The sequence below is a fragment of the Ylistrum balloti genome, unplaced genomic scaffold (assembly GCF_031769215.1).
Source record: "Ylistrum balloti isolate Yb309-2 unplaced genomic scaffold, AGI_CSIRO_Ybal_v1 Utg369662, whole genome shotgun sequence".
NCBI lineage: Eukaryota > Metazoa > Mollusca > Bivalvia > Pectinida > Pectinidae > Ylistrum > Ylistrum balloti.
The window spans coordinates 259,875-279,615 of NW_026781912.1; the positions used below are offsets into that span (position 1 = coordinate 259,875).

At 34.5% G+C, this 19,741-nt stretch overlaps 1 protein-coding gene across 3 annotated transcripts in view; it reads right to left on the bottom strand.

Moving 5' to 3' along the window:
• LOC132558944 (pyridine nucleotide-disulfide oxidoreductase domain-containing protein 1-like) overlaps positions 1 to 9,766 on the bottom strand; it is a 32,981-nt gene extending 23,215 nt beyond the window's left edge. Inside the window, exons 1-8 of one of the 3 annotated variants that reach the window (XM_060223568.1) lie at positions 9,545 to 9,766; positions 8,020 to 8,100; positions 7,411 to 7,530; positions 5,913 to 5,984; positions 5,479 to 5,535; positions 4,321 to 4,394; positions 2,492 to 2,652; positions 1,861 to 2,045 (exon numbers count right to left, since the gene is read on the bottom strand). In XM_060223568.1, the coding sequence (XP_060079551.1) occupies positions 1,861 to 2,045; positions 2,492 to 2,652; positions 4,321 to 4,394; positions 5,479 to 5,535; positions 5,913 to 5,984; positions 7,411 to 7,530; positions 8,020 to 8,100; positions 9,545 to 9,622 (828 nt within the window). In that variant the 5' untranslated portion in view covers positions 9,623 to 9,766. Of the gene's footprint in view, positions 1 to 1,860; positions 2,046 to 2,491; positions 2,653 to 4,320; positions 4,395 to 5,478; positions 5,536 to 5,912; positions 5,985 to 7,410; positions 7,531 to 8,019; positions 8,845 to 9,544 lie in introns of all 3 variants that reach the window. The other 2 variants (XM_060223583.1, XM_060223576.1) reach the window with 2 other exon arrangements.
• Positions 9,767 to 19,741: the final 9,975 nt, after the last annotated feature.

The window sequence follows — 19,741 nt, forward strand, 5'->3', positions numbered from 1 at the left end:
TCTAGGAGGAGTTGATTCTACAAAACTGGTACCCCTTTTCCCTGCCCACTCACCTGCCCAACATTCACCATACTATAACCCTGCCCACTATGTGCAACCCGGCCAATAATCATCATAGTTAGAAAGAAGTGTTGGAAATTACTGACATTAATTCCTGTTAAATAGTTGTTTCTTATCCCAGTACAAAGTATAAAGATAAATGTTGTGATGGAGTCACATTTTTGAAAGCCGTGTTTGACCTCGATAAAATTTGACAGATTCACACCTTGATTCATTGTTGAAGTAACATTATTGTGAAAAGCTTTACCCATTTTCTGAAAAATGGATGTAAAACAAAAACAGAGAAAGATCCATGTTGTACCTATATCACATATCTATCTACCGGTATACATCATCTTTGCACTGTATAAGCAAAACTAGAGAGGTGTAACTATATATATATATCTATATACATAACTTATTTTCCTTTTGGAATCCTTACATCCTGTTTATCGAGGAAAACACTCACAATGTAAAAAAACACTATCCTATATGATATGTAACAGATATCAAAGAAACGTCAACACATTTAGTGACAAATCAGTAGCCGGGACATGTTATTACCAAGGAGAGTCCTGTACCAATTGCATACCAGAAGGATTATAAAACCATAGCTACTTGCCTGAAATTTCATCTTTCAACAAGAAGTCATCATTCAAAGAGTAAGTGCTTTCTACAATGTATCATTCACAGTGAAGAGTTTTCAGTCTAAGCTATCAGAGTTATTAGACATCAAAGTCTGTAGGCTTCCCTGAGTCAATCCTGGTTGTGTTTAGCAAGATTCTCAAAAATGGTAAACCAGTTCCTTTTAGTGCTCATCTTTCTTTTGATAATCTCATGCTTCTTTGTCAGATGAGTAAATTCCACAATCACGTTTCCACCTAACGAACAATCTGATACTGTGGATGATTTTATGATAAACAGAGATTCTTTAGAATCAAGGTAAAGTTTCTATGTGAATAGCAACAAAGGGGACCCCATCCTTACATGGTTAAAATTGCTAACAGAATTTTTAACATCCATGTTAAGTCACATGGACAGAGTTACTTCATCCTACCAGGTAAGTGTAATATTTACCAATTACTAAACTTCAAAAACATCATCCAGAGGAAATGTTTGATCATTTTTTTCTGCAACACTTTCAAATTTTAATATATTGAGAGTTGTTGTGAGCTGTGTACATCACTATAATTAGCCTGTTAAATGTGTGTTGATACTGATAACATTTTATATTATGACACTGTTATTTCACATAAAATGTTGATGCAATCTTTATACATATGAGTTAATATTAATATAATTGCATCTTGAAACTATATTTCTGTTGCCTGTTGTTCTGCATATGTGCACACATATACGATGACTGACAAAATGAGTGATACTTCATTGTATTGTAGGGACAACTGAACATGCCTTTGAGTGGCAAGTTTTGTAAAATAGATAATGTAGATATAAGAATATTCTCATGGACTTTGGCAAATGATACATGAACTACATCACAGTTGACTTTATTTGCACAAGGATCACTTCCCTTCATCACTTCATGCTAGGAACAAAACAGACAATCAACTCTTAAACATTCTGATTTTAACCTCCAAACTTTATTTTTGGGGATGTCATGATGGTGATATGTGGCTACCACAGAATTTGTTGGTGATTTGATGCTGTACAACAGGACAGGACACAAGTCAATTAATGTCTTCCTTTGTCAGTCATGCTTAAATGTCCAAGCATATATGATTATATATATTGGTAAATTTTTCGTGAGGAATATACTAATGGAAGTCAAATAAATTATGCATATGATATTATTTCACATACCTCCTGTTGGCCAGTCATTTTCAGATTTGTTGACCAATCTGGACCCAAGGCACCTCCAAATGTTTCCTCTTTTGTTGACCAATCCGGACCCAAGGCACCTCCAAATGTTTCCTCTTTTGTTGACCAATCCGGACCCAAGGCACCTCCAAATGTTTCCTCTTTTGGTTCTACCTTAAGGGTATTATCTACGACATATAAAACCAGCCAGAAAATTCCTTTACTTCTTCCACCATGACACAAAAATAATCCATCTCTGATTATTGTAGAAAAACCGTATTTAACCCTGTCACCATCAAGGACTTTCATGGCCATTTATTAGAACATCAAAAATCACATTGGCTACAAACTGATGGTTCTTTTCAAACAACGTGTCCTAAGTTCAAGTTGTTAGACAAATGTCACATGCCAGATGAAAAAGGATTAAAATGAAGTGCTTCTCAAGAAAAATGTAAATGGCAAGTTGTTTTACATATAATCTACATTCTATGTAGAAAAAAAGACTCTGATATGGAGATGGAGGACACATAGAGGTCATTTAAATTAAATTTGATTTAAATTAATTTAATTTCAGCTAGCCTTATTACAAAAAATGAACATCACTGCACAGAAATACTATAAAAGATCATCTGACCTTCAGTGGTATATTTGAGGCGTTTTGAAGGTTTATTTCCCTCATCTTTGTCGGAGTTAAGTTGAGGCAAAAAGAATTCTGCAGCTCCAGCATCCACAAAGGCACTAGATATAGATTTGTCCTTAATCGCCCAGATCACCTCACAACCCTCAACCTCGTATCTGAAAATAAAATGATAAATACCAGGTAGTGAAAAGAACTGTTCCTATATGTTGTTGACACATAAACAAAAATACTACCAAAAATCTGCAAATAAACCAATGTCCAAAAATATGCCCCTTTCTGCAGAAACATCATTTCTAAATTAGATGGCTAAAAGTAGTTCACAATTAGGCATTCATAAAACTGAAAGAACAACAGTAACAGTAAAACTGATGAATGCTTCCCTCAAAAAATTTTAATGGAAACAAAAACTTTTAACAAAGCACAATAATTCTGTAAATAAGGGGTTTCAGGCCCTAAATCTGGAACACCGTATGACCTCCTGGTACATGTATGACCATTGTATATACCAAATTTCATTAAGTTATGCTATAAAAAAATTTTCCAGACACATCATTTCCGCCACCAATGTGTTTTGAACCCACGTTCATGGTTCAATGCACTCTTAAGGACAATATCAGTTTGCATTAACAAACCTGTAAGCTGCAGTGCCCAAATGTCACAACATCATACAGATTTTATATATACCAGGAGTATTCATACACCTTGTATAGGGAAAAACATCAAAAATGGAAATATGCTCCATACATTTTGAAAACAGCAATCTCCAGCAACACAAACAACGTAGCTCCATTTCTACATCAAAACTACTTAATCATGTATGGCAGTTATATATTAATTTAATAATTACAGGTAATGAAATGTCATACACAACAAGAGATCCCAGAGGGATCTTGGCGCCCACCATTTGAGGATCTGTTTTCAGTTCTAGAAGATTTGTTTATTTTTGTTTGTTACAGGTGTTGTAAATGTTCATGAACTGGTCTTCATTGACTGTACTCAATGATGGCACAAGATATTCTTATTAAGCACCTATTAGCAAATATCATTTGAAAAAGATCCCAAAGTATTATTAGATAGCAGTCAGTTACAGGTGGATAATGGACAATATGCTTGTGCTGTATTACTGTCGACATCCAAGATGGCTGCCTGTGGGCCACCTGGATTTTAAATCAGTCCAAAAAAGGTACAATGCACAACTAGGGACCAAGGGAAACCAATATCTATGAAATATCAGAAGGATCCATCCAGTACTTCCTCAGATATAGCAGTAACAAGATTTTACTCTCAAAATCAAAGATGGCTGCGTGTCAGCCAACTTGATTTAGGATCAGTCCAAAAAGGTATAATGCACAACTAGGAACCAAAGGGAACCTGCATATGAAATTTGAGAAAGATCCATCCAGTACTTTCTCAGAAATAGCGGTAACAAACTTTTACTTCCAAAATCCAAGATGTCCACCTGTCGGCCATCTTGAATTCTAATCAGTCCAAAAAAGGTACAATGCACAACTAGGGACCAAGGGGAACCTGCATATGAGATTTGAGAAAGATCCATCCAGTACTATTCCAGAAATAGTGGTAACAAGAATTGTTTACGGACGGGCGGACCACGGACGCAGGGCGATTTGAATACCCCACCATCTGATGATGGTGGGCTAATTACAAAATGCACAATCCTATGGCTACACTTCAGTGTTTGTTTTTCTAATTGACTGTCTGATAAAAATTTCACCAATATAAAATATAGTCTCAGCCTTCAAGAAAAGATTTTTGAGTATCCAGAATGAAAATTCAAAGTTATAATCTACTTTACTTTTACCTACACAAGCTCTGTAGCGATCCCTCCATTTCCTATCACCATTATTCTGCGGGCATTGTGTAGATGTTTTTGAAACTCCTAAAATCAAAGATTAAAAACAATATCATTGATTCTGATTGTAATCCAATAAACATTGAAATGAAAACAAAAAATACAAAAAAATAAATAAAGTAAATAAATATGTATGCTGTCTATGAATGTTAAATTAAGAACTGATATTCAAACTCAATTGATTTCAACTCCGTTCAGAATTTCAATAGTGGATAGTCCTAATGGAAATTTTCAAAACGTTAATCACTAATATATATAATTTAGATAGGAAATATCAACTGTACAAACTATTTGTTTTCCACAATGTTTTTGATCCTGTTGGCTCTTTTCAGGTGATTTGTTTATTACTGTTTTAGTTACAACATTAAGATGTAATAAACAAATAAGAAAAGGGGAGATAATGACTTCATTAATATTTGAGGTGTAATAACACTAAATAAGTGTAATTAGCGATGGTTTGAAAAGTTTGACAAACATATTCACTTTATTGTTCTTAAATCTAAAGGAAAGGATATGGCCAAAATAATCCTTTGCCAAAACTTTCAAGTGAAACAAATATTTTGTTAGCTGATATTTCCTGTTTACATACCTATATAGATACAAATATATTGAGACTGCTTTTAATTGGAGAAATGTTTACCATTGATGTTGATACAATATTGACAGGCAGTTATATATAGTGAGTTCTGTGTTCGTCTAGATGTCCTGTATTTCACCTGTTTAACTTTGTTTACACAAAATATGGCAGATAGATGGATTAGAATGTTTATTGATTTTTTGAAGTACACAAGGTAAGCTGACGGTCACTATTCTCCTGTGGATAACTGTTCAAAGCCTGGTAAGATTAACCACAAAAAATAAAAGGAATAGATAAGTAAATATAAATGAATTTCTATCAATCAATTAATAAAAAAATATTGTTGAGTCATCTTGATTGGACGACAAGAAACAAAAAATTATGTTCTAAATTTTCAAAACTTTCACAACAAAATTTGATGATGAAAATTTCTGTTTTTCACTAATTAAGCTGATGAAGCTTTGTAAAGCTGGCCACAGTTATACAACATTCAGTGCATTTCTCATTATCTCTGAGGTGTTAACAATCTCATACCTTGACGCTCTGTGTATCACGAATTCCTAATACGTAAGGGTTGTCCTTGGCAATAACCTAGCAGAGAACATTGATTCCAATCAATTTACTAAAACACAAACAAATGATTTACTGGTAATTTTATATGAAAAGCTACAGAACAACTTTCTATCTGTTCAAGGGAAAAAAAATCCTGTCAATATCATTTGATGACATCATGACTTATACCTGAATTCAATTTCATGACATCAGACCATAACTTGAGAATTTTATTAATTATTTTGCAACATTTTCATACATTGTTCATATAAAATTGAGTGAGTTCCAAATTATTCTTGATCCAGTTACCAAGTATTCTCAGAAATATACATACACACTGAAACAGTCTGTGCTCTTGTACAAACATTGTTGTGAAGTTGTAAAATGCCTATTTATTTAACAAAATAAAACATTACCTTAGGTCGGCCTCCGGAACAAATACAGAGTTGTTTGTAACGGAATGTCTGTCCTTCCTGAACTGTCAACATCTAAAAACAAAACACAAGTTTCAGTGACAAATATCAGATATTCTAGCTTAAGATAAGGTAAAAAATACATTTGAATTTTGGCATAATTAATCTAAATTGAATCCAACACTGTCTCTTAGAAATTGTTAATATACATGTACTAAGTTATTTATTTGTAGTATTACTAACAACTTGGAATGCTCATTCTGTAAAAATAGTACTTGTGAACTATACAGAAACATTTTGGGAGTGTAGGTGAAGTTGTTAGATACACATAAGTGTCAACATTTCCAACATTTTCTTTTGTTAAGATACTTTTCTGGAATTTACAACTCACTGGAAGTCTTTGGCAGATTGCAACAAAATTCTGTTTGAATTCATCACAAATCACAGATTTGAAATACATGTGTGTGAATCCAAATAGCAATGATCACTTTCAATTATTATTAGGACTGGATAATGATAATTGCAATTAATATTGAAAAATGGATTTGAAGTGAATGAAAACAACAATTACAATGGACGGAGACTCCTCTTTTTAGTCTTTTATAAATATCTCCTTATATTTCTCTTTCAAAGCAGACAGTTTCTAAAAAAATAAAATACCAATAGAATACTGTTCAATTTAGGATATACTGGTAAGCCATTTTAAAGAAAAATAATCATAATTACATTAAGAACTAACAAATGAAAGTTATGAATATTTATATTTTTTTCTTGTTAATGTAGTTTGTTCATCTTCCTTTCTGTCATTTTTAAATGGAAGACGAAATAAATGAAAACTTGATGTATCAGAGTGACACAAATACGCGACCAGCAACCAAGGACAAGTTTGAATTTTTTAGTGTGATGAGAAGTTTTAAAATTCCCACTGGAGTTAAATCAGGCTTTCAAATTTTGGGCTCAATGTTTCCATGAGGTTTTTTTCTTTTTTCTTTTGAATTATCAATTAATTGTCAAAATTCTGAAGAAAAAAAAGACCATTGTACAAATTACAGTTCTCTATCTGTATCAAAATTTTGATGAAATGAGGGCCAAGGGTAACATGGAATGATGGGAACATAAAAAAAACATGTCGATAGAATGCCCTGAAAACAGCAATGAAATTTTTATATTCATTAAAACATGAAGAATAATTTCATTGGGTTGTGAATATGAAAATGATTATGAAATCTATTGTGTAAATAAAAACAAGTGCAGCAACATGTTGTTTTAAGATTTTAATTTTTAGCACTTTTGGTTACTTGATTCTGAATTAATCCTTAAGATAATTGAGATAACTGACAACTCTTTAGATCCTAAATACAAATATAAGCCCAATAGGTTTTTTCCAGCTTTCCTGTTTTTGGACAGACGCTCTTTTATTAACTATAATATCATATATGAATTATAAGTAAACTAACAAAAGAAAGAAGGATGTTAGATTTCCTTGTTCATAGAGACATACATGTGCTTCAGCATCCAGTGCAGTAGCCTCTGTCTGGATGACCTTGACATTTGGGCAGTCTTGTTGTACTGACATCCAAGGTCGTTCTTCTACATCAAATTCTTCTAAGGTTTTGGATATCTGTAACAAATGAATGATTTTTTTCAATCCATTAAAATAATACCACAGACTTAGATCTAAATTTAAGTCTGGGGTATTACTATACATTTGTGTGATCTTGGTGGAGTAAATTGTTTATTGATGCTCCACAACATAGGGGACTAAGTTTCAAGTAACAATGTCAACATTTCAATTAACACATCTTTAGAATGGCGTCTTACATAAATATTATCATTAGATATTAAATCCATAGATAGATGCATACCACAAACCAAAATGATAAAGAGAAGAGATTCCATAAAATGTGAATTTTTTTTTATGCTACAATATTGTACTTCAATTAAAAATTCTAATTTACTGCTGATGATTTTCATTGTAAAAGTATACTTACAATGTACATATACAATGTAAATATATTTGTATCTATTTTACAACAGGATACAATAGGATATATAATGAATGCAAGGAATGTTATGTCTCTATATCTATATCAATTATAGTATGATTTACCTTTTTGTAGTTAGTGATGGCCTTGATAATTGGGGAGGCGGTGACCAGGAGAATGTTGACCTCAGGGCACAGGGATGATAGCTGGGTAATATAATTTCTTTTAAGTATTAAACTACTTTAAAATTCTGTTTAGTGGCAATATGAATGCTCCTTGCATTACAGGGAAATACCACAAACCATAATATTAAAACATGATGTCAATATACACATACATTTACTATGATTAAAAGAATGGATAAAGGCTGTAAGCCTCTCTATCCACACCATGAATTATATATATATGATACTAAATTTGTTTACTTCCGATGTACATTACATCTTTAACATTTAACCAATAATCAAATTTATTAATTAACTAGCTAGCAGAGAATGTTATTTTTACTCTTTTCAAATGATTGTACAGTAACATTTCAAATTGTATAACATTATTTCCATCTATTACATATTGTGGTAAAATTTTCCATTTGTCTACGACACGAAAACTGAAGTTTTTCCTGATATCCAAATGGTATCATCTTTTAAGAAATATTTTGTGTATGTCCTTTTGTGTTACTGTTGGTATCCATCGAGAACAAGTTAATTGTGGCTCGTTTATCATAAATGTTATTTCAGATTTTGTAGACATTAATCATATCCCCTCTGTGTCTACAATATTCTAAGGTTGGTAGGTTTAATTTCTGTAAGCGTTGCCGGTATGTTAGATTTTCTATATCCCGTTATGAGTTTTGTTGCTCTCCTCTTGACATTCTCCATCACTTCAATGTCTTTGGTATTATACCGACTCCAAACACTCGAGGCATACACCAAATGTGGCCTTACAAGCACCTTAAATAGTAGGTTAAATATTTTATCATCCATAAAGGTAAACAATCTTCTAAGGACTCTCAAAATGCTGTTCGCCTGGTTCACACCAATTTGGATATGTGTTCTAAAACTTAAATGTTCATCAACAGTCACACCAATGTCCTTCTCAAATGTTATCTTTTCTGGCTGTATTTGTTCGCCTGACAGTCCTGACATGTAACATTCTACAAATGAACCTTTACAAACACAAATGTATATTTGTACACAATAACATACAATGCAATGCCAATTTACAAACGTAAATAAAAATAAGGGCACGAGGTACCTGCATTACAAATCATGCACAAATCATAAAACCGTATTTTACATTCTTTTATGATACAAAGGGATGTAAATTTATGCCTTAATCGCGCAGATGTGAAAGTAAATATTACTCCATGGTGCATAGCATCACAAAGCAGTCTGATGTGTTTTGAGAATCTATCTACGATTCTTTTTTGGCTATCATGATATCTTTCGATAGCAAGAATTAATAAAATAGAAGATAGATTGTCAGAACCCCTTCGACTAAGTACATGACTTTGACAAATATTTCTCTTTGGCAGATTGACAACGATATAGAATAATTATTCGTCAGTTTTATGCATCATTATTACTTAAATCATTATTTTAGTTTGTTGTGTAAACAGAAGAAATAAGGACTTGAATTGTAACAACTAACCATTTCTGCACAGCTGACACCGGCTATCCCTCCACCGACGATTATAAACGCCAACGGATCCTCCATTTTTTCTGCCATCCTTTATTGTTCATTAAATTCCATAAAACACACTGAATCGTAGTTATACATCCATATTTGAAAACGAAAGAAAACAATTGTCACTATCTAAATCAAATAAATTGTTAAATATAATTTATTCACTTCGTGAAACTTGTAATAACTTGGGGGAGCAGCCATTTTGAGGAAACCGGATGTGTATGTATAATATTTTGACTAGGAAATAGTATTAAAATCCGGATTCTAAGACAACTGGATTTATTCCATTATTGTTAACGTTAGGTCATTGTTGATGAAATCGAAAACGAACCATGGACACTCCAGTCGGAACCAATATGTGATATGTATAGCTTTACTTGGCACGTTGTTAGGTTATAACTACGCCATACAAACACGTATTGTTCTACAGAAATGAAGTTTTCAGCGTTTTTGCGTGTAAACCCTTTAACAATAAAACGGCAATAAAATCAAGTTTCCTTATGCAGTTGATGACACTTCCTCCATATAATTCAGATCAAATTCGAGTATGATGGCATGTCCTCAAAATGAGAGTGTTAAACGGTAGTAGAGCAAACTATGAGATCAGGACAGTGGTTTGTACTAGTGTTAAATAGCTAGGTCCCGGTCACTCGGCTGACGATTACTGTTTTGTCAATAGGCAAGAATGCATCGTTCTGTTATTTTAGACTCCAACGAAATCCTCGGATTTCTGTATTTAAAGTTTCAGTTTAAGATAAATGGCAGACTTACCTGCTAATAAGCGCCCGATGCCATCACGCCCCAACTTAGATTTATATCAGTCCAATTTACAAGTCACTTCATCATAAAAAATCACTACCAAATCGCAAGTTTTCATTCCCATCCCAAATTTGAGAATTCGTTCACGAAAAAAACCTGAAGTAAAATTCTGTATCCATCTAAAGAGCACTATATTTACATCTTCTTAGAAGTAAGTTACGTCATATCCGTTCCATGGCGACTCGCCAAAAGTCGGAATTTCGCACTCAGGTTGACCTTAAGATTTGACCTGTGTCAGTTTCAAGAAGTACATGATCACCACTGTCAAGAGGCTTTTGAATATAAGGAAAATGAAACATTGACAGGGAGTTAGCTGTTATTATCGCGGTTCAATTTTTGTGAACATGCCATTATTATAGGATTGTAATGAAAGTAGATTGTGTGCTTTGTCAGTATTTTCAGCTTACCGTAAATTGTGTATAAAAACATCGTAAAATCAACGTCATATTGCGTTTCTGTTTTATATGCCATTTGAGGTAAGCGTTGAGTTGACTAGGATTTCCTGGAAAATGAAATAAACTATCATAACCATGAATGAACTTGCCTAACAGTATATAAGAGAGGGTTCAGGGAGAGAATTCTGAATTCTGAATTCGTGTATGGAGATCACCAGTGGCTTCTACTCCCACCATTCTTTCTCCGATACTTCCTCTGTAGTCACTGGTCCCTCTTTCATGGTTCCAGTTCTCTTCCTGAAATGTTGGCGCTACAAACTACTGTTATCGGTCTGGGTCTCGGCATCACGAAGTCTTTTCTTGCTAATGTTAGCTGCTTCCGTCACAAGAGGAGATGAGACACCGCTCACCACAGCCGGCACACAAGACGTTACGACCCCGATCCTGCTGATTGAGGAATACGGCAGAAATCCAACATTACGGATTGGCTCAGAATTGGTGGGTGAAAAGGTTGCAACTGTTGACGAAGGGCTGGCTGAGACGTTATCCTCTGTGGATTCGGAGCTACTCAGTCCAGCTGTTGTTGCCGGTACTGACTCAACCAGAGTTGCTGTCACAAGAGGACGTCCTCGGGACGTAAACAGGAGGAATGGCCCTTCTAATCTTGGATGGAGCAGGGACTGATTTTGGCTTGGTAGACATCTGTATGGTGCGTCCAAGCTGCACACTCTCTGAGCCCTCGGTAACCGACGTCCTGGTAGTCAATGTGCTGTCCCCTATCACGGATGTCATGTCTCCTGGATCTTGCCTCTCCCACTCGCTTTCGCTACTGTCATTGTGTTCATTCTCATGGCATCGCCGCTGATGTCGGGTCAGATCAGTCTTCTTAGCTGTGGCGTAGCCGCAGGTGCCGTAGTTACACACATGAGCCTCCCTTTCCATGCGCTGACTGCCGCACTGAACAAGGTGACTCGACCAGGTTTTCTCGTCCATGAAATTAGCACCGCAAATTGGACATCTATACGGGAAGTAGACAGGCGTATTCGCCATCATGAAAGATACAGGTTGAAGGGACATTAAACAAATGTTTCTTGGTCATTGCATGTACAATATCTAACATAATCTTTCATCCAGCATGGTGGCTGCCGTCGCCGCCTTCGGTCAGTCAAGATTTCAGTACAAGAATCACTATTACCACTACCATCAGAATCAGACTCAACTTCCTGAGACTTAAAAAAACATGTCACCTTGAACCTTCAACTGTTGATGATCTGTTTCGCCGAAACCACACTCAGAAATAGTAACCAGTTCCTGATCACTTTTCTCCTTACCCCTCAAATACTTGTCATGCTTCTTCCGAATGCATGTATCACCTGCGCCTTGCCCCTTGAAAAGTCCCTGCCAGAAACTAGTCAATTTTGGTGATAATCCCTGCTTCTTCTAGGGAAAGAAAACATACATCAGCTCCCTGATATCGAAGATCTGCCAGCTCAGTTTCTGGCCATGACATTGCTTCTGTCTGAGCATAGAGCAAATCGTTTCCTTCCTAACAAAAGCATGAGCCTCCTCCATTCTCTGTTGCAACTCCCAAACTCATTGGTGTTGAGGGATTGACTTAGCAAATCGAGGCATCTCATACGTCAAACCCAGAGGTGTTGCATCCTCACGACCAAGCATGAGTTTGTTTGGTGTATATCCTGTTGTTTCGTGCTGGGAAGAACGGTAGGCCATCATCACATAGGGTATGTAGGTATCCAAATATGAATGGTGGTCACTGACATAAGTGCTCAGCATTTTCGCCAACGTTTTGTTGAAGAGTTCTATACTCCCGTCAGACTGAGGGTGGTAGGTTGTGGTCCGTGTCTTGTTTATGTGTAACAACTGGCACATTTCATTAAAGAGCTTTCCTTCGAATTGCTTCCCTTGGTCGGAATGCATATACCGTGGTACCCCAAATCGCGCAATAACCTCCTCCGCAATTATTCTAGTGACACTTCTTGCCTCCATGTTGGGCATAGGAAAACTTTCCGTCCATTTCGTATAGTAGTCACTAACTAAGAGGATATAGCGATTACCAGCGTCCGAGAATGTCTGCAGCAATTCTTTCCATAGGTGATCCTGAGTATACGATTCTCATTGGTGCACGCTTGGTTTTCAAGGGACTCTTCCTTTTGGTGCAGTGTTCGCATCCAGTAATGCAATTTCTGGTATCGGCTTGTAAGCCTGGCCAATAACACAGTTGCCTGATTTTTGCAAGGGTTTTTGCAGGCCTAAATGACCAGAGTCTTGGAGTCGTGACATTGTTGTAAGACCCGTCTCCTTTCCGTCGTTGGTACTATTGCTTGTAACAACGTCTTCTTAGTGTTCATGTCTTCCCATCTCCGGCAAAGTATATCAGTTTCTATGACGAGCCTGTCTCACTGTGACCACAGTGATTTGATAACCATATTTTCTCTTTTGGTTACTTTGTGTGGAGGACGGTTTCCTTCCTCCAGCCACCTTTTCACTGTCTGGATATCGCTATCCTTAGACTGTACTGTGCGTAATGACAATCCACTGTTTATATTGGTATTTCCATCCTTTCCTACCTTTGCAATTTCCTTGTCATTTCCTGCAACATGGTGAACTGTCAAAGTCTCTTTTTTCCATTCAGGATCGAAGCGACACTGTTTGCATGGAACTCTGCGTAAGGCATCAGCATTTTGGTGCTTAGCCCAAGGCCTGTGCTCAATTTCCATGTCATAAGCACCAAGAATCTCCAACCATCTAGCTAATTGACCCTCTGGAATTTTGAAGTTGAGGCGCCAACGTAACGATGGTCAGTTCTTATCCTGAACCTTTTGAATTCAGGTCTCTGAACAAGTGACCAGTGGTCTTAGAAGGCAGACCATTTAGAACATCAGGGTTTCTCTGACTGTAGCGCAGTGGTGACTGAGCGCATAGACTAGGCAATAACTACGGTGCAGTAGCTAAGCCATATATAGCCGATGCGCAGTGTCTAGTCAAGTGATAGAGCGCCGTTGCAAGGTAGCCAGTGCGCAATAGACCAGTGCGTATATTGTGTTTGTAGTTTGTTGTATTTTCGGGCCGTGGCAAGTAGCCCAGTGTTGTTCTCTTGATAAGTGGTATATTGTTTATTTGAGTCGTAATAATCGGGAATCATATGTAATTATTTCTAATTCCTTGTTGCCGGGGTCTATAGTTTACTGGTCACACTTGGTCAGTGTGTCGTAGAATTATCAATTTTATTACGCTACCATTGCACAGCACATCCTAAGAATACACTTGGGACGGACCAGACAGGTAACTGTGAGAGGAAATCTTTGCAGAATATATAAAGGTTTTAGTCTTGTTATAGATGATACTGTGGCTTTTTCAGAAAATGTCACTGAAATGGAGAAATCCATAGAAGTTTTTCAGGAGTATTTGATACAGACAAATGCTGTTATTTTTGGCCCATTTTTTTTATTTGACAACGCTGTGGTGATTTCTGATTCTTATGAATACCTCGATTTGCCTTTTGCTAAGAGACGTATTAAAGATCAAATTAATTAAGATTGTACATCAAACACACAAGTGATTTACAAAATTGAATACAAATTTAGATAGATACAGTAGGGCCAAACAATTAATTAAGCTGCATTCATGACACAACTGTTTCGTCCTTCAAGGACTCGTCAGTGATGCTAAGAGCCTAAATGTTACACATAGGAGGCGACTGAAGAAAACAATTTTCAAAATCAAGTATTCGCTATTTTAATTTGCCAAATTGATTATCAGATCAAATTATTTGATACAATAATGTTTTATTCTATTATTGGAAAATTTCACCAGCGTTTCTCCAAAATATCATTAAGGTTAAAAGAAATACACCATTATTTATGATATATGCTTAATGAGTTATGTTAATAGTCGCCAGTTAGTTCTGGTGCTGAGTTATCTTATCGAATGTACAAGGTCTTTTTGGCTGACAATATTAGTTGAAACTGGTTTCAGTCACGTATGACTCTCTGACAATAACATTAGTCAACATCTTGTTATTTCAGAAGAAAAAAAACAATAGTTTTTACAACTATGGAGTAATTGCCATTCTAGTAAAAGTATATGCTATAGAATGCTTAAAAACAATACAAATTTAGAAAAAAGAACCTATACATTTTACCAAAGCGTCTGAAAAAGACATAATAAAATATCGTTCAGGTAACTGACGACTTCCAAGCTGGGAAAACATTCCCCAGGAAGAAAGTACGGGTTCACTATGTGATAAATACTCAGTTGGTGATAGGCATCACTACGTTTTTTATTATGACTTTTTTTTAGTAAAAGAATATTTTAGTATCTTCCCAGACACTGTTTGCAGTTACTTAATACTATCAAACATTCTCAAGTTATTTTGTACAACTAATGTGAAATTATAGAAATTTCTCAGCAATTTTATTGTTTAAGTCATACAAACATCTCCGGCATCATGTTAACTACTTGTGTTTCATAATACATATTGTTCATATATTATGTATAGCTCTAAGTGTCAAATCAAGTTCGTTTCTGTTCAATATTGAATGTTTACCTAATCACCACATATACTTTATCTGGATCCATCTCCTCTGAAAAAGTTGTTGTTTTACTGTTCTACCTAATGTATTTTAGATATCCGAGTTCAGTACTCTGGCTAACATCAATGCTTCATTGAAACTTCTTAGAAGTACAACTTCAAATAAGTTGTCAGAATATCAGAGATGCACATATATTTGAAGAAGATAGGTAAATATTCTGCGGTCATTGGTGTAAAAGTAAACCTGTTATTTTTTCATTCAAGCTGAACTAGAAAAGAAACACATTTTAAAAAGATATCATAGCATGTACCTAAATCTTTGATTTATTTCTCGGATGGTATTACCCAAGTAAAATGGATATATTTTAGTAAATAACAAATATACAATTTGAACACATAGTCTAATGTTTTAGAAGTGATAAATATAATTATTAATATATTTTATATTGGAAAATGTTTGTCAAGCTCCATATATAAATTATCTGTGTGAGATGATATTAATTTTTTTCTTTAATCAGGAAAAATGAAATAAGGTATAATAGATCAAATAAATGTAAGTGTTAATTAAAACCTGTACGCTGTATGTCGGTTCATTTTCTTCAATTTGGTAATGTCAATAGAATAAAAGTTTTATAATACAACCAGTAGAAGATTTGAGTAGACTTTTCGTTGATTTGATACTACTTATATGGTATTAGGAAGTTTGAACAAAGATTTTGTTGAACAGTCAGACAAACAGCAGTAAAACGCTAATTATATGGGTTCTTGTGAAGTTGGGGATCCAATAAAAACGGGGGAGGTTAATAGTACTTTTTGTATGTAGAAAAATGTAATAATGTCTGTAGACATGGTTCAAGTCCTTTTTCGCGTTAGCTGCAAGTATTAAAGTTATTCAAACGAATATCAGTCACTCTTGTAGACCCAGCTAGAAACGTATTCGGGGTCTTTACTGTGGGAGGAAACCGGAGTACACAGGGAAACCCACATGGTGAGCAGGTGACTCTATACTTTTTCACATCCGAGTATCAAACCACCTACGCCTAGTTTTTTTTACTACCTCACCAACCAACCAGTGTAATCTACACTCAGCTGTAATCAAATCTTCTACATTAGCGATTACCAAACAACGTTCACCGATCATATTTCTGAAGGTACAAATATGTCATTTCGCCTTATGTATGACTCTAATATACAGAAATGAAGACTAACCGAAAACGCTTACACCGACAATAATTAATTGACATAAACTCTGATGAGTTCAGATTGGCGATACAGAAAATGGAACGACCTCATTAAAAGTGTTGCATTATCCCAGTTCATGTATATTTAAAATTAGTAAGACATAAAGAGTCGATGATTTTAAGGCCTTGAAATTACATCTGTCGTCAAAGACAAATTATTTCCAACATTAATTTCAGTGGTTATCAGATATTGGTAAAGTGCGTCTTTATGACGTACACATAAGTACCATACGAAATGTTATGACATTTATACTGATTGATATATTGATATTCAGTATGATGGCTTGTTTTTTTTATCGATGAAGATTTTTCTCGATCCATGATATCAATGACAATGCAATGAAAAATATGCCTTGACATTAAGAACAATAATCGCTTGATATTTAGTAGCCGAGTGATGTCTCCACGTGATTGTAGACTGAGTTATATAGAAAAAGACGTTGTGCTATGTACAATTATAATGTGAAGAAATTAAAATACAGGTTAACACAAAATCTTTAAGGGCGAGGAAACCGAACTTTTACTTTAAATTAAATTTTTTCTAAACATTAAAGTAATGTTTTAGAAACTGTAATAATGGAAATCACTTAATTTTCGATTTATTTTAGCGTTAATACATGAGTAGAGTCAGTCGCAATTTGAAATCTATAGCTATTATTTGTACGAGAAATACAATTTAAAGTCATTTCGAGATCAGCGTACGCGAAATCATGTAGGCCTATTCGCGAACATGTCTGAAGGGGTAAATTCGCAAAATAAAGTATTTGCGACATCTAAGTGATTTTCAGTGATGTGTAAGATTTTAATGATATCATAATTTTTTGTCCTTACTTTGTGTAAAGTTTAATGTCCCCACAACAGCCAAGATCACGTGAAAATGATATAAAAAGGGTGTAAAACGTCAGAAAGAAAGTTATGGAATGATTAAGTGTACATTGTAGATTTGTCCATTAAAATAGTAATTTACAATAAGTAATATTAGTAGGAGTACATACACGACTAATTAATGTTACATTTACCCAATGTTTACCTAATGATTGAATCACATGATGAGTTGCCTACCCTCTTTATTCTTTAATATATGTGTCGATTAAGGTTGATATTCCTATTGGTTTAAGCCCTTCGGTCCTCGAAATCTTCCGAAGGGAGGTGACCATACTCCACATTTGATAACTTTGGTACATTTTGTATATCAACTTTTTTTAGGATCTTAATATTTTGCTCTCTCAAAGATGACCATCACACAACCAGCGTCTACCGCTCTGGTTAGTGAACAGCTTTTTAAAACAGCTTAACTGAAAATGAAAACTTCGTATATGTTCAACGCTTCATGAACACGTTCTGGCCACTTGTACAATGAAGTTATTTTCAGAGACGATTCAAACCTAAAATTGTAAATCTCTGTCAATGTAGGTAAGGAATATCTGGTTCTTAAATGAGAACTAGGTATACCACCAAGTTATTAAAGTAATTCGAAATTAAAAAGATAAAAAAAAAGCAACAGGATCATGATAGAATGTATCGCTCCGATTGATTACAATAATGAACAAAGCGTTTCCGCATCTTACTATTTATGAGAAATATCGAGAGAAAAAAAACTCTCCTTCACAACATTGAATGTTTCTGTGATATCGTTTCCATAACATACACTATGTGTCATGATGTTGATCTTTATGATACAGAAGGAAAACCTATTATTACTGGCATTTAATTCCGTAGTAGGTGTATTCTCGGGGGTTTCTATACTTATGTGATATTAGTATTGCGTTGGTACATTTAAATATGCTGAGACGTTTCCAGACATATATATTCCAGTTAAACTTACCTTGTGCGTCAGGGCTATCCACTGTTACAAGATATAAGGTGGGAATAAGACTTTGTGGCATCTCCATGTAAGTTTATCATTGATCTAGATAGTATTGTTATCACTTTTGTCATATAAATCATAGGAATGACTGAGATCAAAATTCAGATTAATCAGAATTTTAGAAATCTAAATCTTATCTTCAACATAGAAAAATGTCATCTGGTTATGGCTATGCTAAGTACAATATTTTTATGGCGCACTAAAATAAAATTGAAAAACAGCATTACTATTGATATCGAAGGTACTAATAGATGTATTTTTGTTCGAATTACATTAAAATGAGAATGACGTATTTGTTTCAGTAAAACCTACCTTGTACGTCAGAGTCACCAACTGTAACAAGGAGCCAAGGGTGAGACTAGGGCGAAGTGGCCATCTCCAGGTTTGTCATTAGTCAATATATGTTATCACGTTTGTCATAATAATAATTATCAATAACACTAGTTGAAATTTAATTATAACCTACATGTGCAAGAGATAAATTTATATAATTAGTTATATTGAAGGCATATATGAGAAATGCTGCAAATTTTGGTTAACTCGAACAGAACAAGTCGGACACCTTTGCTTATTTGATTTTGAATACCTACTTAGCAGCGTTAGTTATGGGCAAATTCGGATGTTATGGTTTCCTGAATATATATATATATATATATACATATGGTATATATGTATTGTAGTAATGATTATTGGTTGTAGGAGGTACTGTGTGCATCTTTGTACAAATGTATTGATGATATCTTCTATACTATGTTTTTTCTTTCTTAAGAATGTAATTAAAACTCTTTCAGAAAATTCACATCCCCTATCGTGGAAGTCATAACTTAAGATAATTTCAGCAAACTATTAAGGCATGTAAAATATTTAAGCATGTAAAATACTTAGGCATGTAAAATATTAAGGCATGTAAAACATTTAGGCATGTAAAATATTAAGGAATGTAAAACATTTAGGCATGTAAAATATTAAGGCATGTAAAACATTTATGCATGTAAAATATTTAGGAATGTAAAACATTTAGGCATGTAAAATATTTAGGCATGTAAAAAAATTAGGCATGTAAAATATTTAGGTATGTGAAACATTTAGGCATGTGAAATATTTGACATGTAAAACATTTAGGTATGTAAAACATTTAGGCAAATGAAACATTTAGGCAAATGAAACATTTAGGCAAATGAAACATTTAGGCATGTAAAACATTTCGGCATGTAAAAAATTTAGGCATTTAAAATATTTAGGCATGTGAAACATTTGGGCATGTAAAATATTTAGGCATATAAAATA